A 21,093-nucleotide genomic window follows, 5' to 3' on the forward strand; every position below is an offset into this window, starting at 1 on the left:
GCTCCTCAGTCCAAGACTAGAGAGTAAGATTCATTCTTCAATTCACCGAACTTCATCCCGAGTAGGCCAGGATTTGTTCTTTGCGACTGAAGGGGTCGGAAAACAATAAAGAGTTGTCTGGACATATTCATTGTTTTTGAATTGTGTTATACTGAAAATTGGCATGTATACTATTTATTGCGTTAGTTAGCAAGTATGTCAAGTTTTCAACACCGTAATCATGTCATAACTTTTCGGGTTGAGATTGAGTTCGTTACGATATCGATGGTTCGATAGAAATTAGGTGCACAAAAGCCGCCTTCGAGTACTGTGGACAACGTTATCTGCGCCGTAGCACAGATCTTATTGCATTGAATATTCACACGAACTTTGTGAGCCTCGCAAACATCCCCAAACCTCCTAGGACGTTTAGGACGGTGCAGAAAAATGAATGCGTTGGGCACAGAAAAAAAAAAAACGTTCATCTAACAACAACGAAAGAAAGAGAAAACACCCGTTTTATTTCCTGCTGTGCGACCCGCTGCTTGATGCGTAGCATTAGACTGTTGAGTCTTCATAAGAGCATCTCAAAAATGGTTAAGGGAAGCCTACGCATTTTGAATACTTATCGAGGAGCTCTAAGCGCTGAAACTCGCAAATACGCTACATAGGACGAGGGCGAGTTACACACGATTGTCTGAGCGATGCTCTCTGAACGTCGATCTCTCTCTCCTCGTGTGTTGTAAAATTGTGCGGGACAAAGCTTGAAATTATTGAGAGCCGTCAGAATCTGATTGAAAACACGCTTTTTAAGGCACCAAACCATCAAAGCGGGCGATTTCTAGCAAAGGCACTGCAGCCAGTCAGAACAGGACGACCGCGGCGCGGGTGTAGCAGCGGGGCGAATGTAGCAGACGACAGCGGAGCGGGTCCCTAAGCTGACGTCAGATCCAGGGGGCGCCACTCAAACATCTCACCGCCAATATGACGATGACAATAATTAATGATAATGGTGATAACAGTGCATTTTCTGTCTGCTTTCCGGAACTGATGCTCTCAGAACAAAAATTTTGCTTTGGAGCAGTTTTTACAAGCTTCGCAATGCCTGGCGCTTACAACTACCACTGATTTTTTTTCTCTCTCTCTCAATGCTTCTTGTCTTGTTTCGTTTTGAAAGGGCCTCCAACTGTGGCTCTACCGCAGCAGGCACAAATCTGAGCCAATCCAATCCGAAAATCAGTTGAGTACAAACACAAATAGCGCTGTACTACAGTGAACGCTGTACCGTGCCTGTATGTCGCCAGATGATCACGCAGAGTTTCGCCGTTGTTTTCTGCAGAGTGTTACCATTTTAATTTTGAGAAGTCACCATGGAAGTAACATACACGGCAGAGTCCATAGAAGCGGTGAGTGCCCGTGGATAGAGCAAGCTTGCATAATGGCGGCTTACACGAGCTGAAACACGGGACGCCGGTCCTTTTGTTTCAACCACTGGTTTCAACCGATATGACATCTTCTTCTTGCTTGTAAAACCACCCTTTTTAACGCTGCAATTTGCGGTGGCAACTCTACTTCATTCGTATAAACTGAAACCGTAATTTGCCGCTAAGAAAGCCACTAATTGTAACGTCGCCACATAGTGCGTCTGACATGGTTCCGGTACTGGGAGTACTGCGTTATTAGTTTCTCGACGTTAAAAGAGAGCAGATTTGCTGAAAACGTCGTGGACACCGAGAAGCCTGCTTGTTTATTCTTATGTAGGACTTATCAAAGAACGTAATGATCAGGACGCCCCTCTGGCATCTTTTAACATTGTTCTTGTTCTGTGTGGTCTGTACTTCGACCATGTCCATATTATTTCTGTGTGTGCCCTTATTGTTTTGCCGTGTTACCCTTGTTTTGTTTGTTTGTTTGTTTCTTCAAATCCCGCAGTTATTTATTCATTGCGTTGTCACGCCCCCTGTACCCACTCGTTGGCGGGCACTCTTTGTGTCAATAAAACTGTAACGCACCTGTTGACCTAATATGTTATGTTGTATGCAGCAATCCTGTTGACCTGTGTGTGTTGCGCAGGCGCTGAGGCAGCTTTACCAAAACACGGGCGATGGTTATGCTACCGCCAACCAGTACCTGACTGCGATGCAGCTATCGCCCCAGGCTTGGGACATCGCCTGGCAGCTTCTAGATATGGCCAAGGTGCGTGCAGTGTTTCTTTGTTGCGCCTTCGTTTCTTTTGTGCTGCCTAAATACAGCCGCACTATGACAGCTAGAGCCGCTTGCACCCTTGAGTAAAATTTTTGCCCGCATAGGCAGTGACGAGAACTTTTGGTGTTTTCTCAGTTGAAATTTTTGGAAATACTTTCCTTAGGGAAATTTGAACTTTCATAATTAAGATTGTCATTGGACAAGTTCTTTGCACCTATTGCGCTGTTACACAGCACATTAGCCAATGTAGCGGAGGCAGTTTCTTGAACTTTCGTTGCGTATTTCTGTTCCTCGTGCATATACGCTAGCTGTGTTTAGCACTGTCATCTTGCACGTAGTATCTCTCAATCATGGTATCTTGCAATGTCAAACTACGCAAAAATGTCCTAAGGAAGGTTAGTGAGGCGTAACTTGTTCATGTTCATTATCTTGAGTCTTGTGTACCCTGAATGAACACGTTAGTCATAACCAGCTACTCGCGATACCATTTCGTACAGTCGTACAAGGCTGTTGCGGGAAGGAACGGCACGTGCCAAAAAGTCAATTTGTGCATTGCACACAGTTTGTCAGCAGCCTTGCCACACTGTTCAGTTTGGGGAGCAGTCGGCTGGGTGTGATTTCGTTTGCTGAAACAAACAAGACTCGCTGGGTGTTGTGCCTCTTCTTGCTTTCATGCGTGCCTTCAGCCCCTGGAAGTGCAGTACTTCGGAGCGACGACCCTTCACGCCAAGCTGTCGCGCCACTTTCACCAAGTGTCGGGCGTGCACTATGACGCCCTGCGCACCAAGCTGCTGCAGGCTGTGGTGCAGTACGCTCGCGGACCAAAGCTGGTCCTTACCAAGCTCTTGGCAGCGGTGAGTGCGCTGGAGTTTTGAACACTGCAAAAGGAACCCTGAAACCCTGGTTCCAGCCTGTTTCTTTGCACAGCAGACAAGATGTTTGTCTCGCCCAATGCATTGCTCACATTTGATCGCTATACTTGTCTAAAGCAATGCCTGGGCAGTAGGAAACGGCGGGTAAATTTAGTCTGCATTTTGCACTCTACAAGGGTGAAATTTTCAAGCATGAAACCTTTGTTTACATGAATAGTGCAAAAATTTTACTGAATATTTGGGAGTGTTAACACTAGACAACTGTTAGCTGATGATGATGGTGATTGATAGGGGTATCCTCTTTGTAGCGGGGTGACGACGTGTCATACTTGCCAAAAAAAAAAAAAAACTATTATACCTATGTTTTACACTCTTCGTTTATCGTCCGCCAGCATTCTAATCTTCTTTTCGTCACCTCGACAGCCTTGAAGTTAACTTCCTCCGTGCTACCCTTAAGTCCTAGGTCTCCTGGAAGCCGAATATTTCCCTCGTTTAAATGGATTCCCTTGCATTCTAACACTATGTGTTGCATAGCTTCTGTTTCTTTTCCACAGACCACGCTTACCCAATCATTTTCTGCACACTTCCTCACAGAGCTCCTAGTTTGCAAGCAACCTGCTCTAGCCTCAAAAAGCAAAGCACTGCCCTGCGAATTATCGTGGAAATTTTCCTTTCTGATGTTCGATTTCTCGGCCCTGTACATCTCTAACGACGTTTTAGCTTCCATTTTTTTCTCTCCATTTATTCGTTTCAATCTGCCTCGCCTCTTTTTTGGTTATCTCCCCCCTATCTTTTGACCACCTTGGTTTAGAACAACAGAATCAAAATCTGAGTTTCTTCTCAGTGTTAGTATATGAAGAGGTTCTTTACTTCACGCACGTTATATATGCTTTGTGGGCAGTTGGCTTTCGTTACCATATTGAAACACGTTTTATATGCAGTTTTTGCAGCTTTGGTATTGGGGAGGGAAAGCCTGGGCTCACTTGCCTTCAGGACAAATGATGTCGCTTTTCTGGCGACTTGCCTCTGTCACGAGTCCTTAACGGTCAGCTGCCATTGAAGGACTGCCAGATTTGAGGCAGTAATTTCTGACCGGTCGCTTATCGTCTAAGTTCGAATGGGAACAACTGCTGCACTTAAAGTGTACACTAGACTATGTGTGCGGCTTGCCAGGATATCTTGGTGCCATTGAATTTTTCCTTGTACAACCATCCGTTTGGTTGCACAAAACTGTGTTGATAAATTACCGGCCTACCATGTTCTAGAGCTCAATTAAACTGTAGGAGCCGGCAGACTTTAATGACAGGGTGATAGGACGTAGCATCAAAACTGAAATGTAACAAAAAAGTTTGTCTGAGTGGCTTGTTTTTTATCTTGCCCACCAGATGGCCTCGTTTGTGGTGAACACCGTGGGCTCCTTTTGGCCCACAGCCATCCAAGACCTGCTGATGTCGTTTCACCCTCTAGTTTTCACCCTTCTTGCGGTGAGTGGCTGTTGTAGTCGGGAGGTTCACCAGTGGGTGCACGCTTCTGTCTGTAAGTGATGTATGATGTAGAGCCACTAAATAAGCTATCATTTAGTGGTTCTAGTATGATGGTTGCTGTTGGTGAGTGCACTCGGAGTTACTTCTGCTCATCGCACATGAGAAAACGGTCACTCAATACTGCTTATTGTTGTGAGTGAGGCTCAGGGTGAGTGTGTATAATACCCCTGTCACACGGGCGCTTTCAATTGTGATTGAAGTGAATCGCAATCGAGTTTTCGAGTGCGCTCGACACACTGCCGCTACTACACGGCCCGTTTCAATCGCGATCGGAAAGTTGCACCTGTTGCACTCGTGTACACTAGATGGCGCTAACATTGCATTTGCGGCCGGCGTCTGGTAACTTGTCGCGGTCGTAGGTATACGTAACTATGTAAATGTTACCTCACGCTTATTTGGGTCAAGTTATTTGACACAGTTTGTGGCGTTAGTTGAAGTTTTCACCTTCTGTGTCATTACTGAGCCAGGACGAGAGTATCGCTGCTTTCGTTCGATCGCGCTTGAGAAACCAGGATTGAGTTCGAGCGGGATCGAGCTCGATCACGATTGAAACTGCCGTGTAGCATGCACCCAATCGGGATTGAGCTCGATCCGGATCAACTCAATCGCGATTGAAAATGCCTGTGTGACAGGGGTATAAGGGAGTAAAGTCTCCGATGACCTAGGTGTTGTACCAGTTAGTCATGTCAAACCTCAATACTAGCATTAGTGACCTTGTTGTGACCATTTAAGCTATACTATGATGTAGCATTTTGCTTTTTGACTTCCCAGAGGTATGCTTTAGCAAGGTTCTATTGTAATTTCTGAAAATGTTGTTCATATGAAAAAGTTGAACCCAAATGTGCTTAAAGGTATTTGGTATTTGCAATGCTGAGCACTGTTCTGTTAGCTTAAATAATTTTTTTTTATTGACGCAGACTTCTCACAAAACAATGCTGACCTATTGCGTTTGATTGAAACCCTCAATACAATTTGTACGATTTCAAGTCTCAAGAAATCCTGAGCAGTTTGTCTGTTGACTAAACTGTTTTTTGCTGGTAATGTTTGGCACATTAATCTAGCACCCCTTAAATTCCACCGTCTTCGTCAAAAGTTTCTCCGCCACAGAGCTCATTACTTGGGCTAGCGAAGTTTGGTCTATCGCAAAGAAAAATGGTTTTGTGGGCTTTCACGCATGTAATGTCTTGTTGGCACTCAATGTGTGATGTTCTGCATTGAATTTTTTTTTTTTTTTTTTTTTGTGAAAGCGGGAGTCAACACGGCCTAGACAATTTTGGCAAAGACTGTATATTAGAAAATCTCCTACCGAGCGGCCTATTGGCTAGAAAACTGGTGAATCAGCGTGAAATCAAACAGGATAACAGCCCATCCGAGCGGTGTGACTTGTCTGCCTGTAGACCAATAAGACTGCGTTTTTTTTTCAGCCGGACCATCTTCTCAAGCTGCTGCTTGACCTGCTTACCTTCATTCCTGAGGAGGTACGTTGGTGCCGACGCCTGGCGACACTAATGGCAGGCACCTGTGACGTTTTCTTTATTTTTTTTTGGCTTCTGACTTGTGCTGCTCCCTCTCTCTCTTATGGAGCAAGAAAATATACAGGGTGGTGCGACGATACTTATAACACTTAAAACTTTTTTCCTGGGCAAGCCGCCTCTCTGTTCGTGCTCAAACTTCACTCAAAGGCCGCATTTTGCGGTCCATTTTGTTTGACACCGGGAACAATGGCGCTTACTTGTTTATTCTGAAAATAAATAAAAACTATTTTCGCCTTTAAGAAAGTGGTGGACGATTTGGATGTGCGAGCCAGTGCAAGCTGATCTTGGAACGGCGGCTCCACCTGGGCTATGCAGAGCAAAACGGAAGATGGGGATTCGTGGTAGGAAGGAGCCAAATGGGGTGACAGGCAATCAGAAAATCACAGTTACTTCGAAGAGCTATGCAGAAAATGTGAAAGCAGGTGAGGAAGCAAATTATTGGCGACAATGAACCGTGGGAGTATTTTATTGTGATTGGTATCGGCTGTTATGCAGCTATTTGTGATCATCGTAAACTGGGGACGAAAAACGGTTTCTGATCGTCTGCTACTTCATTTGGCTCCATCCTGCCGTGGAAGGAGTGTGAATCCCCATACACAGGGAAATGTCGATCGCCGCACCAGCCTGTATAGGAGGAGAAACAGCTCACTCCGGCTTGTGCGGGCAAGCGACCAGATAATCTCTGAACATAATCCAGCGCAGATTACAGTGCTTCGTAGCTGCAACAGCGAAGCAGAGGGTAGCAGCACCTGGTGGACAAAATGATAGCGGCTGCAATTTATTCTGGGGATACACAGGGAAATGTCGATCGTGGTGGCTGCTCAGTTTTTTAGCTTCCAACAGTTGCCACTAGCTTAACCAAGGCACTTGTGACGTTATCTGGCCGCCACAGGAAGCGTTGTTCTCCCTTTGTTTTGCCCTTACTCCATGGTCTCGCTCTGTCTGTGTCTGTCTGTCTGTCTGACAGACAGACAGACACATACGTGTGTGTGTGTGTGTCAGACAGAGGGAGAGAGCTTATTTTAACTGAGAAGCTTAATAGCAACGCAAATGCCGTTTTTTTTTTTTTTTTTCGGGTAGTACCTTTTATGGACAGGCAGACGTTATTTGCAGTAAAATAGGTTGATTGTTTGGAATTGTTTGTAAATGAGCTTTGTAGGTCTTGGTTTAGAGCGTGTGTGTTTAGATTAGGAGAATGGAGGGAAGTAGTTAGGAACTGAAACTGCACTTTATAGTTGGACATGTGGATCCCCAAAGTTGCCCCCTCAAAGACATCAGCGTTCCACATCACGTTGCGTATCTACCGTCAGTTCTAGATATGGTGCGGGGTACAGCAACGTGTTTGAGCACCAACTTTGGGGATGCAATTAAAATTTTGTTGTGGTGCAACTAATTTTCAGACTCCTGGCATTCTTTTTTTTTTTTTTTTTTTTAGTTTGAGGGCCATCTTCAAAATTACTCTCCCATCCTCGGGTAGATTTCAAATCCTCCTTTGCAATGCCGTAAGTTTCATTCGAGTAAACTCTTAAGTTGGTAACAGTTGTTCGTTTTACCGTTTTGTTTTGTATCTGCAACATGAGCATTTGCGTAAGCGATGTAGACAAAAGATGTTTGTGTATTTAAAAAAAAAAGGACTGCTCTGTCGTGGTAACACTGATACCAATTTTATCGCTAACTTAAAGGTAACGAATGAAGGCATTAAGTAAACCATGTGAAGCACTGGAGATTCCCCTGTCTCTTTCTGGCAGTTTCTCTACGCCGTCGCAGAATCTTTTCTGTGCACTCGACGGCCACCGGTTAAAAACAACTCAAGAAGCATGACCAGGTGATTTTACGGGGCCTCTAGTTCTATTTGGTCGCAACACCCGAATACCAACGTGCAGTTGTCCCTTTGATGCCCAATGTTGCCGAGGAGCAACAACTCAAACAATATTTTTCTTCTCACAATTTGTTTTTCTTTTTTTTTGACATTGAACGCCATCTGTTGACAGACAAAGGTTCCCGGACCTCCAAAAATTAAAAAGAGGACAGCACGTACTTCTGTGTGCTAAAAAAAAAAAAAAAAAAAAAAAGTCTTGATGCGTGTCAGCTCGCATTGAGCCCGGGGGCTCGGTGGGCTTGTGAAAGGCAAGCGAAATTGTGCAATTGCATTGTTAATTCAAAGGATAGCAATACAAACTTTACATAATTGTCTGCACTTGAACCATAAATCGTGCTGATCAACGTAGCTTACCTGTTCAACTGATGTGGGCCTCCATTGCCCCGTGTTTCCCAGTGCCCAGTGGGTCCCCGTGTCTGTACTAATGAAACAAAATTTTTTCTTACTTCATATTTGTGACGTCGGAAGTTGTTTTAGCTAATAATGTTTTCACAATCCTACGCAAAAAATTAGTTTTGGGAATCAAAGGGTTGACACGCCGATGACTGCTTTTAGTACTGGCCTTTATAAAGTCTGTTGTGCTCCTATTTCGTCACTTCCCACCTTCGTGTCGCTTCGTTTCCCCTTTTAGTTAAACAGCGTCGTGTGCAATTTCAGTTGCATTCCACGGAGCAGTCTCAACGCGGCACAAACCGGCAGCCCCTGGAGGCATCGAGCGGCAAGGTGTTTGGGCTGATCGGCAGGCTTGGCGTGCTGACCAGGGAAGCCCTGAACTGCCTGGGCGCGTGGTCGCAGCTCGGTTTCGAACGAGACCTGCAGGCTGCCCTACTGCCCAGGGTGGTGGCGTGCGTCCGTGAGGAGGAGCTCTGCGTACCGGCCATTGAGGTGCTGACCATCATTGCCGGACACCCAGGCCTGCACAAGTGCGTCCTCTCTCTGCCCGCCCCTCCCCGCTTCCCCACTCCACGACCTCAACTAATCGTGCAATAGCCTGTATTGCGCTTTAATTTCCTTGTTGTTTTCTTTTTCGTAAAATATTTTCAGTGTCTTTTTCAGTTGCTGCTTTTTGTACTACACGGCCATTCTTCCAGTGTTAGTATTATTGTTGTGCTCCACTCTCGTGTCATACCTGGCAAGGGGCCCTAAGTCACCACCTTTGAAAAGGCATTTTTTTAAAGGCACATTTTTATTTTTTAGATTTTTAAACTCCCAAAGATTTAAGAATGTTCTGCAGAATCGTGTTCTTATCTTGGCTAGTTCAAAAGTTATAGCTTCTATTCACTGGCGAGGCATGCATGCAGGCAACCATGGTTACTGGTTACGTTGGACTCCGCAGGATGGCGGTACTCGTCGATGCTAAGCTTGTGATGTGTGTTGGACATCCCAAACTCTACCCCACCGAACGCAAAGTAATGCCTCGGCTCTAATGTGAGGGTGACTAATAACATCTGTGTTGACACCACCGTTGAGAATCGGGTTGAAACAGAGCAGACAACGCACACCGGGGTTTTTTTTTTCTGTGGCGTGCGGGCACAGTGGCACAAGCCGCGCCATGTCTATGGCCGTTTCCAGTGTTGCCAAGCAAAGAAATTGACAGGTAAACTTTTCAGTGAATACCATCTATAGACAACTTTCTAACAGCTGGTGAACGGTTCTGAAACTGAAACTTAAGTGGTGCGGTAACAGAAACTAATAACTCGGCGAATACCAGGGGTGTCTATTGAAACTTTTCTGGTATGTTTTGGTCTGATAGGCGAAAGATTATTCAAAGACAGTTTGTAAGGCCTCCTTTTTTCTAAACATTGCTTTTAAATTTTCGTAAGGGGGATGCATGACATCACTAGCGTCTCTGTTTGCATTGCAGGCGCTTTATGCTGCCACTGTGGTTGCTGCCGAGTTCGTCAGTAATAACATAGGCTGGACGTTTTAATAAGAAGGCAGAGCTGAGGTCAGGCTAAAAAGGGGACTTAAGTGGAAGTTTTGTGGCAATCTGTACGCAGTGAATGCTCCGACCAGAGACCATGCGGACGTGAAGGTATCGGAGAGTGCTGCAAAGCTTGAGAACTTGGAGAACAATTGTGAGGTGCTGCTGCGAGAACCTTTACTGCAAAGTAATAGGATTATCGGTATGGAAACCCTATCATATGTTTTTCCACAACTGGCCTGGGCTGCCTGCCCATGATACTTTTTGGCATATGTAATGCTGTGTGCCACTTAGATGGCAACAGAAGTATAGCAGATATTTTGAGGGAAGCAGGCACTGAACCTGGCCACCACACTCCTGTGCCAAGTTGTACCAGTGACCAGCACTGCTTGAAAAAGGGTAATAGGTATATAGGCGAAGGTATATTGGTATAGAAGGTATATAGGTATATAGAAGGTATAGAAGGTATATAGGCATATACAAGTATATACAAGAAGGTATATAGGCGAAACAAAACATCTCCGCAAGAAAATACGGGCGGCAGCAAAAGCCAAAGTAAAGCTTGTGGTAGCTAAGGAGGGCCCTAGCTATGAACCTGGTGGATTTTAACTTTCCATGACGTGATGATCTTGTTTGTACAAGGATTGCGAAACTCTATTCTTGTTTTTCGCAAAACTTGATTTTTTTGCACCTTCTTGTTGCACAAACAGTTGTAACTTCGAAATAAACATTTTTCAATGAAACTTTGCACACTTGTTCCTTTATTGCTGGCCTGTGCAATAAAAGAGGATTAATGGAAATGGATTTTGAGTTGATGTAATTGCATTTTATTTCGACCAATGCACAAAGAAATGACCAATTTTTGTTTTCTTCGGTATTTTTACCGTAACTTGATTCCCACATTTCGGATGGCAAAGATCCTAGTTTGTTGCACGGTCTGGTTAGTTGGCTGCCTCTGGGCCAGAAAGTTTGCAATACCTGCTCTCCATTCGCTAGTTATCAATGTTCCCATAGCAGTCAACTTTGGGCAATTTTTTGTCGGTAACAAACATCAATACAATTTTTTTTTTTTCACTTTTTTTTTTTTTTTTTTGCTTTTGAATATTGTATGTCAGCCCTTTATGAGGTCAATGTGAAGTAAAAATTTAGCGTACCAAATTAAAAAAAATTTTTGAAAAGGGTGGAGATGTACCTTAAAGGGGCCCTGCAGCACTTACCATCGATTACTTGCAATGTATTTTGGGGTAAAGTCTATTGTCCCAGCAATCTCCGGTTGCAAGAATTGTGAAAGGCCGTTCACTATCAACAAAACTACGCGTGATGAGAAATCACGCATAATCGTTCCCTGTCGACTCGACAACGGAAAACGCGGCGAAAGCTGCGTGCTCTCTCCCGGAAAGGGGGGGGGGGGTCTGGTGCCACAAAAAAGCAGACATAGGTGCCTGCTCGCAAGCAAGCGCTCGAGCTGGTAGGGCGTTCTTGAAGCTATAAACGTTTGTTGTCGAGTGGTCTCGTTGAAAGGGGAGTATTGAGTTCATCACTCAAACTCCGCGTGCACTCAAAACACAAAAGAAACCCAAAACTGTGCGTACATGTTCAGGCATGGAAGAGGTTGGTCTACAGCGCCGACGACGGCGGATCGTCGCAGGAAATGCGAGAAATAAGCCGGGAGATTGACCAGTGGCGCCAATAGGACAGCCATGGACGCAATGACGTCGTTTAGGCCATGCCAGGGGTGCATAATGAGGAAAATTGGAGAGAGCGCGGTTGGTTTTTCCGCGTCTTTCCCAGCGATTTGCGCGCTCACCGCTTCACGTGCACGTGTAATATTTGGCTCGGGTATTCCTGGCAGTGTAATCTAAACGTCGCGCAGGTTTACTTGCACTGCTCAAGGAGTGTTGCAGGGTCTCGTTAAGGGAATAATAAAAAATGATGGTGATGGTGGAAGCCAACAAAGCCTTGGGAATCCTAGTGGTGCAGAGCTAGCCTGAAAAAAATGAGCCTGTGACGCTTGCAAATGCGTAGCCACGTCACTGGTACATTTACGGTGACTGGTGCCGACTGCCAGTCCATATCGGGGGTGTGCGCTAAACGTGAATTTTTTTCTCGGTACAAACCAGGCTTGAAAAAGGTCTTTTCGGATCTTGAGGCTACAGTTTAAGAAAGCATTGTAAAGTGATTTCTAGTGATGGGGAAAGGTTGCTGTATATAAGCACTTTGCGTCATTCATTCTTTAGCAAATAAGTGAAAACATTTCTTTTTTTTTTGCCTTGACCGTGCAATATCGCTTTTTCGTCGCAGGTTCCCCAACTTTTTGTCGGAGCTGGTAGCACATGTGGTACAATTGGAGGACGTGCTTTCGGAGAAAATGGATGCAGGCGATATGGTCAGTTCTTCGTTGTATTTCCTTTATTTTTGTCTTGTCTATTGCAGTGGGAGCTACTACATCCATATGGAGCAAACAAAATGGAAATAACTATGCCGTGACTTGTACAAGTATATACGTACAATGGACCAGAGAATAAACTAGAGTTGACGATATCATAGTTGAAATAAAGAATAAAAGGTGGACTTAGGCTGCCCATGCAGGGAGCCGAATCGACAGCCAGTGGGCAATGAGGGTGTTACCCGGCTCACTGAACAGTATTACTCGTTACTGCCGAAAGCGAACTCCAACTGCAGTATATTCTTTGCTGGTATCGATTACACCATCGTTATCTCAACATAGATTTTCCAAGAGTTTGAAAACATACCTACTCGAAATGTACATAAGTAATTCTTGAAATCTTTTTTCTGTGTACCTTTTATCCTTTGATTGGTGTATACTTTTTCCACATTTAACTTGCGATTTCTGGCTCTTTCTAAACTGATGATTGCTTAGAATTACCATGTCCTGATCCTGATTTGTTCATGTTCCCAATCTGTGCATATATTTTCATCTGCAATCCTTCATTATTCGTTTATCATTGTACGCTTTCTCATTTTTGTGCCTCAAACTTGCGCAAAAATGTGCAACGTTATTATAGAAAAGAAATTAACTTTTCGTCGCCTCACCCTGACATGATAATGGTTTAATTCCTTCGTGTGTGTATTTCGTTCTGCTGTTATAATAACTTTGTCTTGAGCATTTAGAGCCAGGAGGTCCCCCTGACAGTTTTTTACTGCACGGCATCCTTCTGTGCTGTCTGAAGATTGTGTACAGCAAACATTCATTGAATAAACCTTGAGACAGAATGGATACCAAGCGATGGGTCTAGAAGAAGGGGAAGGCCATTAACCTGATTGAGGGATGAAATAGGGAAATTCGGGGGCAAACGGGGACTTGAGCAGTGCAGGACCGAAGCGGTTGGAGGTCATTGGGAGAGGCCTTCGTCCTGCAGCGGACCTGAGTAGGCTGATGACGATGATACAAATGGGCAATGATTTCAAAGTGTATGGATGTGCTGACACAGAAATATGAGCCGAGACATTAGAGTAAAATTCGAAAGGCGAAGCTACCTTGGTGTTGTTTAAAATACAAGTCGTCTTGGAAGATAGCAAATTAGTGTCCTTAGAAGAATGAAAGCTATTAGTCATAACCTCAAAGCATATGTGTATATATATAATTGTAAATGTCCTTCGAAATTTGACACTTTTGAAGCATGCTTGGGAGTGGGGCTGACACATAGTGACTGCTTGCTGGCAACCCACTGAAACGAAAGCTCTTTTGCGCAAGCGCACTCAGGTGCTTTCAAATAGTAAGTAGTATACGAAAAAAGTCAAAGAACGGGCGTGCTAGTGCGAATGTTTGACCGTGCAGCTCTTCAAAAGGTAGTTGAGCTTTGACTTGTACAAAGCTTGCTGTCGTAACGCTTTTCTTTCATTTTGTCTCGTCAAACCCTGTTTTTATCACCAGGTTTTAGATCGGATGGGTGCCCTACCCCCCTAATCACTGGGCATTCTTGTTTGTACACGCAATGAATTTTCGAGCTAAGAAAAAGCGGGAAAATTCATGCTTAGGTGTAAAGTTCTGTGCTGCTTGGGTGTGCATGCCAGAATCGAGAATGGTAGGGCCTCTGTTTTTCCCTTAACACACTCATCATCATCATCATCATTTATTCAACCCTTAAGGGCTCCATTGGGGTATTTACATAGGGGGGGTCTAGAGTCGTCGTGGTAGTACATAGTGGCACTAAAGGAAATGCAGCTTGATACCAATACAGTTCACTAGAAAGTTTATGCAAGAACAAAATCAATAAAAACGCAGAAAAGGCAGCAGGTGGCGAGTTGTGGGGATGATTTGAAATTTAAAAGCTGAGGTGAAATTCTCCTCCTCGTCATCTCACTCCACGCAGCTTCAAGATTCGTGCAACCACTTCTGTGAGCTGCTCATCGAGATAGTGGAGTCGCACGCTCATACCCTGGTCTCCACACTGGTGTTCAAGCCCGAGCAAGAGCCCAGTATACTCAAGCTTTTCGAGCTCCTGCTGGTGAGTGGGATTGTGCCGTACAGTCGTGCCTTAAAACGTCCCGCTTTTGTGCCCCCTGGCTGCCCCGTTTGCAGTGATCCTAACTGTGTGCCATTCGGTGGCTCGAATTTATCGGTCTGTGCAGTCATTCAAAAATTTCCGAGATTTGCTCTTGTCAGTACTGTCTTGTATTCACTGATTAATGTTTATAACTACAGAAAAAACTTCGCCGAACTGTGCGAGTGGGCCTGTTGCTTGATCAACTTTGATGTGTCGCCACGTTCCATTTGTATTCTGATGCGGTTATTTCTCATCGTTTGTAATTTACGTACGAACTGAGTGAATGCCCAAGTGTTAACTGACTTTGCCTTGACATTGCTTGAAATGTGCGTAGTCGAGGCTCAGCAGTGCCTGTGGGAAAGGCCGTGACGTAACGTAAACTTCAATAAATTTTCAAAATTTGTCACTGATGATCTATCCTGCTGCTTGGCTGAGAACGAAGGTGGTGGTGCGTTCAAGTGCTGATGTGTGAGAGCAAGCCACGTTGATGAACTTAGGTCGTGAGCTAAGGCGATGAGTTTACCCTTTGCTTACCGTAGACTACCTGAGCTCGTCCATGCAGGTTGTACCGCTCCGAACAAAGACAAGCTACACTCGTTCATGCTAAAACAGGCGCTTGCATGCTACCGCAATCAAGCTACCCTGAAATATGTTAATTTATTTCTGGTGGAGGTAAAAAGCAAAAACGCCCATGCGTATGAGATTTCGGCGCACGATAAAGATCCCCAGGTGGTCAAAATTAATCCAGAGCCCTCCACTACGGCGCGCCTCATCGCCTGCGTTGCGTTGGCGCGTTAAACCCTATAATCACTTAAATATGTTAATTTATCCTGTTATTCATGTTTAGCATGTTGTTTATCAAGTTAGTGTATTTTGAACCGTATTTTGAACCGGTTTTATCCAATATACGCTAATTTTTTGGGGCCATCATTTGACAACTTGACGACAGAAAATGTCGGCGTCTCCTGGCCTTGCACTACAGGAGACGGCGACAGACCGAGCCCCTAAGGTGCTTCGCCCCTAAGCAACTTCATTTCATTATTTCGCTCCCATTGACGAGTATAGTCTTCATGAGATTTTGTACCAAAATGACCGATGACGAGTATACCGTATTTATTCGAATCTAGGCCAGCCTTGATTCTAAGCCGACCCCCGAAAGTCCGAAGCCACGTAAAAAAAAAAAAAAGCTTACCTCGAATGTAGGCCGAACAAAAAGGCGAGGTCAGCGTTCACAAAAAGAAAACGCGTTTATTGAACATGAAGATGCGGTGCTCATTCTGGGTCATCATCGCTGCTAGCCTCTGAATGCCATCTTCGTTGTGGCGCACGCAAATATCCTCTCCCGTTGCGTCCTCCAACGACGGACATTTTTTTCATCCACGCCGAAGTCCCGCCCGGCTTGAACATTCGACGACAACTCCGCGGCTAAAACAACTTTTCTTTTAAAAGCGGCACTATAATGGCACCGCTTGTTTGGTGCCATTGCGCTATCAAAACCAAACGCCACACCGCACGCAGGCCACTATCCGCACAGTTCAAAACGACAACATCGCCCCCAGCCCTCAAGTGACTACTGGCTCGTCTAGTAATGGCTACGATACTTTCTTTTCTGGGTGGCGCTAGCTGCGCGCCACTTCTCTCAATTTCACTTGGAAATTGGCGTGCGTTTCAAAATCCTCGAATCCAAGCCGACGCTGGAGTTTGATATATCAGTATTTAAAAAAAAAAAAAAAAAACTATCGGCTTAGATTCGAATAAATACGGTAGTCATCATCGGTCATCATGAGTATACTTGTCATTGGTCATTTTGGAGCCCCGACAGGGCTTTTTTGCGAGACACGGCAGCCGTGCAGTGGAGCAACCTTCGAGAAAACTTTTTTACAGAAAGAAATAAAGGAATGTTACTTCATCAAAATAATGGTGCTGTGTGAAGCCAACTTAGAGCAGTCTTTTTTTTTTTTTTTACACAGTTAGAGAAATAAAGGAACGTTATTTTATTGAAATAAAAATGCTGTTTTATTCAGAAAAATTATCTCTACAAACTGAGCGGAAAACATTTTTTGGTAAATTTGGTACATTTTTCTTTTTTTTTTTCGCGGTACAGAAGGGGTTAAAGGGGCCATAAAGACAAACTACAATTTTTTTCAATTCGAAAGAACCGGCCTGTGGTAACTCGCTCAGCTCTCTTCTAGCCATGAAAGACATCTTTTAAAACCGAAAAACACAAGAAATGTTTTAAAGTTTCAAATTTTGTGCTGCAGTGATGTGTTATGGTCAGGAGTGATGTACCGCATTTACTCGCTTAATGAACCCACCTTTTTTCCAGAAAACTCGGCATGAATTTGCGGGGAGGGTTCATTATGCGGGAAAAAATTGCAACAGATTTTTTGAAAGTTGGAATTCCACACAATAAAGTTGCTAAGAGAAGCGCGGCAGAGCCTTACCATTTCCGTAAAAACACCTGGGGGATTATGTAATGGAATTTCTTTTTTATTCTGAACATGCCAGTGGCCCCCTACTCGCCATGGAGCTGTCCTCCTCACTGAAGTCGCTTGCGGCTTCACATTCGTAGTCGGCCCACAGTGCAGTCGTCCGTGCCTTCAAGGCACTCCAAAACTTCTTTTCTCACACCCGAAACTTCCCTTTTTTGGGCCCACGAAACACACGACGATCCTTGTTCACTGACCAAAAACCTTGTTTTCGCCCGTAGCGTACACGCAGTAGGTCAACACTGAAATGCTGCCCAGTCGCGCGGTTTCCATGTGCATCAACGCATGCTCCACCACCTTCAGTTTAAAACCGTCTGTGCAGCTCATGTACTGGCCCATCGTACGGCGTGCACCAGGAGCACAAAAAAAGGTCGGAACACAGCTGAACAACAGCACCACAGATCGTCGTGGCAAAGTCGCAAAACAGCAAGAGCAGGGGAGTGCGGAGTACGTTTAGTGCTTTGTTCGCTTGCCACCAAAACCAGCCGGAACGACAAAGAGAAGGGAAGGAGTGTGGAGTGCGTTGTGCGGTTCGTTCGCACGCCGCAATGTTTTTACAGCGCAAGGTTTTTGTGTTCAGCAGGTGGCGCACCGCAAGCACGCAGTTTTTAAATTGTGAGCCATAGCATTCCCACTCACGTCTCTGGCTAGTGTTGAGATTTCTTTTTGTTGGGATGCGTTTTTAGCATTTCTGCGTGTACTGTAGCGTGATATCAAGTTACTGCGATCGTCTACAGCATCAGCAACCATGCTGAGATGAAAACATATCTCTGCTGCATTTTTTATTCAAAGTGACAAAAAAGTAAATTCTCAAGAATAAAACTGGGGGGAGGGTTCATTACGCGAGTGGGTTCATTATGCGAGTAAATACAGTATTATGAGCCCGCAGTATAATGCAGTTATCAGAATGTTGACTGCATGTTAGCATTGAAGTGATGTGATCAAACAAAGCTAGAGGTCACGTTTCTTGAGGGTGTTTTTGGCCAGTGGCCGTTAGTTTCACAAAGAATATTCTGTAACATTGTAGTGATATGGTCAGAAAGTGGCTGCAGGGCTGTGACTGCTCCACATGTTTTCCTTAATTTCTCCATTATTCTTTTGAAGTTTGTGACAAGATTGGCGTAATGGTTGTCGGGACAAAGCAGTGTTTCTAATGAAGCACAGTTGCATTTTGTCTTCATGGCACCTTTAAAGGGGCCATGCCGACAAAATACAAGTTTGTTCAATTCGAAAGATTTTATGTTTTATAGTGCCCCCAGCACTTGTCCGGAAGCAAACAATGCCTTATTCATGAGAAATTAAACTGTTTAGGTTAAAATTTTGATTTTCCCGTCAAATCGTATGTTCTCGTGACGTCTGCCATGAAGTCATGAGGGTGGGTATCCAAACGAACTTCCACTGCGTCGTTAGGCCCTGCAGCCTTGCTTACGGTCAGTCCTCCCAGATGGCGCTACCATAGTCAGCCGCGGACCGTTGTCCGCTGCTGCTTTGTTTTTGACCGTATTTGCTCCTGGCTTGTTTTTGTTACAGTAGAAAGTAATCGTTCTGTGAAACAAGGGGTATCCTTGACAAACAGGCTCACGTAAGACAACGTCGCTTACAGCAATTGGCCATCGTAGTGAAAGATAATGCCAAAGCAGCGGCCTGCTGTGCAGCTAAAACAAGCATAGTGTGTCCAGCACCAACAGCAGTGCGCATTGGTACTTCTATATTTATGTGTATTTTCGTAACTTCCGTTGTTTACCCCTCCATTCTTACGGCTGTAAAATGAATAGGCATTACACCTAGGCGCAACTAGCTCGTTTGGCAAGCTTGTAAGCCCTGCCTTATTTACGTTTGCTTGCTTTTGCCGGCCTCAGCCAATCGCACAGCTGGGCTGATATGACGCCATAGGTTCTGTTGCGGGAATTGAGCTAGTGGGTTGCATGGCCATTCCCTTTTTTCCTAATTATATAGCTTATTTGAGCGAAGTGTGGCAGTTTGATTCTAACAAGGCAATCTTTCGAACGAACCAAACTTGCGTTTTGTCTGCATGGCCCCTTGAAGGTGGTGACGAGCTCTGGCAGTGCACTGTGTCGGTGAGCTAAGGGTGAGGTGGTGGGCAGAAGCCAGTGAGCTAGCTGAGGAGCTTAGCAGCCAAGGCTCACACACTGTCCGATGGCCTGTGCAGAGGTGTACGGGGACGTCCCGCCAGTACCCTGTGGAAGAGACATGGAGCCGTGGTACGCTGACGGCATGGCACGCGCTCCAGGACGCCGCGTCCTCTGACAGAGCCAACCACGAAACCCTGCTCCTCCGCCTCCAGCCCCTTTGGCAGAACCTGTTTGAGACGCTGCTGCGAAAGGCACGCCTACCCCTGGACGACTCGCTCTGGGACTTTGGTACGGCTTGGCTTGGCTTGGCTTGGCTTGCAGTGCCGGGCTTCAATGGATCTAAGGGGCAAGTCTAATAATGGCAAAACACCTAGGGTGCAGAAACTGGACTTTCCTGAACATTTACTGAATAACATGACTTAAAGGTGACATTTCAAATTAAAAGTTGTTATATTAGGTAACGTTTACTTATCTTTCCATGGTTTTTCTTTTGTTACCTACTAGCGGCAGCCACAAGCACTTGGGTACTACTTCAACTTTAGAGGTGACAAGCTAGTCAGCTTGCCTTATATGCTTGCCTCTATTGGTCCTCGGAGCAGGGGCCCGCCGCAGACATGGGGCCTGTGGGGAGTTTCGAAACAGTTGCATCTTAACTCTGGCATGCACAGCTTATTGTGTAAATCATTTCATTAAGGCAGCAAAAACTGTGTTTGGAGCAGGTAACACAACTATTGTTGAAGAATCAGTAGTTGGCTGAAAAAGAATGGGAGCAGTGTGAAATCATCCGGTCATCAAAGGTCCTTGAAACGGTACGCTTTCAAGGGTAAAAATGTTGCAAGTTTTGAAAGGGTGCTATCTGACCTGAGTCTGAATCTAATGTCACATTATTTGGTTCAGTATTACAAAGTTTGGAATACTTGTGCAACTCTCTCACTATTCTTTTAACACAAATCAAGTCTGCACATTTTACGTACGCACACCGACGTTCGGCAGTTTTCATATTCCGGGTGGCCGAAGAGGTCTCCCTTGATGCGTACACCTTAAATTTTATAACTACCGAGACCGATTTAAAAAGAGCTGGACCAAACACGTAGAGCACTGTTCCAAAAAAGTGGTCCCGAGGAGGAAAACACTGTGGTAGTGTCTTGAAATTCAGCAGCATATACTAGCTACAGTGTAGACCCATTACAGTAGAAGCTCGTTAATTCGAACTCTGTTAATTCGAACTAACGCCCTGGTCCCGGCACAGCCCTGTATATTTCAATGGGGGAAAACTTCCCAATATTCGAACGCGTCGGTATCAGGAACGGTTAATTCGAACTATGATCCCCTGGTTTCCATCGCTACTCGAAGAAGAAGTCTGCCCAGAGTGATTACAACGTATTGCAAATCCAAACCAAGCCAAATTTACTAGTGATGCAAAACAAGGAAACAGAAGAACAACAGAATGCGCGCGCTACGCTCCTGCAACAGCTTATTTCGCTTCTACAGAGGGCGCCGCGCCACCGACGCCAGTACTCCGGCGCATGCCATATTATTTACAAAATGTTATTTATGAAATCACCTGCCACAAACATGCAGTAGCGCTTATTCGTTATAACGAGTGCAGAGATGGCTTCTTTGTGTTCTGCCCGCGCAGTGTGGCACGATTTCCATTCATTCTAGCGCCCGCCCGCTGATTTGAACTCCGCTTAATTCGAACAGTTTTATGGTCCCCTTTGAGTTCGAATTAACGACCTTTTACTGTATTACATTTGTTGTAGGAGAGGGGGAATATGTAAGTGGGGGCAATGGGGAGTAACAAGAGCGAGAAGTGGCAAAGAAGTGGCAGTGAGAATCCAAGCCAAAAACTCAGCATCATTGAACCTCAACTTCAGTTCTCCACATGCGCACATCATGGGAATAGCTCAGATGCCTCCGTAGCTTTTTTGTTTTAAGGGATGCGTTTTCCGTTTCTTGGCGTTAACGGATTCCATAGCGGCAGAAGCCCAGCCCATAACGCCAGTGCAATGGGACCGGAGCGAAGGCGTGTTACTTTATTTTGTTTTTGTTTGCATCTTCACTC

General features: G+C 45.0%; 1 protein-coding gene across 2 annotated transcripts in view; it reads left to right on the top strand.

Moving 5' to 3' along the window:
• Positions 1 to 1,197: 1,197 nt before the first annotated feature.
• The window catches only part of Cdm (importin-13-like protein cdm), a 79,570-nt gene continuing 59,674 nt past the window's right edge, over positions 1,198 to 21,093 (top strand). Inside the window, exons 1-9 of one of the 2 annotated variants that reach the window (XM_077693784.1) lie at positions 1,198 to 1,385; positions 2,053 to 2,175; positions 2,871 to 3,038; positions 4,442 to 4,540; positions 6,025 to 6,078; positions 8,672 to 8,937; positions 12,240 to 12,324; positions 14,273 to 14,407; positions 19,106 to 19,316. In XM_077693784.1, coding sequence (XP_077549910.1) covers positions 1,350 to 1,385; positions 2,053 to 2,175; positions 2,871 to 3,038; positions 4,442 to 4,540; positions 6,025 to 6,078; positions 8,672 to 8,937; positions 12,240 to 12,324; positions 14,273 to 14,407; positions 19,106 to 19,316 — 1,177 coding nt within the window. In that variant the 5' untranslated portion in view covers positions 1,198 to 1,349. The remainder of the gene's footprint in view (positions 1,386 to 2,052; positions 2,176 to 2,870; positions 3,039 to 4,441; positions 4,541 to 6,024; positions 6,079 to 8,671; positions 8,938 to 12,239; positions 12,325 to 14,272; positions 14,408 to 19,105; positions 19,317 to 21,093) is intronic. The other variant, XM_077693783.1, reaches the window with a different exon arrangement.

Source organism: Haemaphysalis longicornis, unplaced genomic scaffold (genome assembly GCF_048455015.1).
Source record: "Haemaphysalis longicornis isolate Haplotype H1 unplaced genomic scaffold, Haemaphysalis longicornis Haplotype H1 scaffold_12, whole genome shotgun sequence".
NCBI classification, from domain to species: domain Eukaryota; kingdom Metazoa; phylum Arthropoda; class Arachnida; order Ixodida; family Ixodidae; genus Haemaphysalis; species Haemaphysalis longicornis.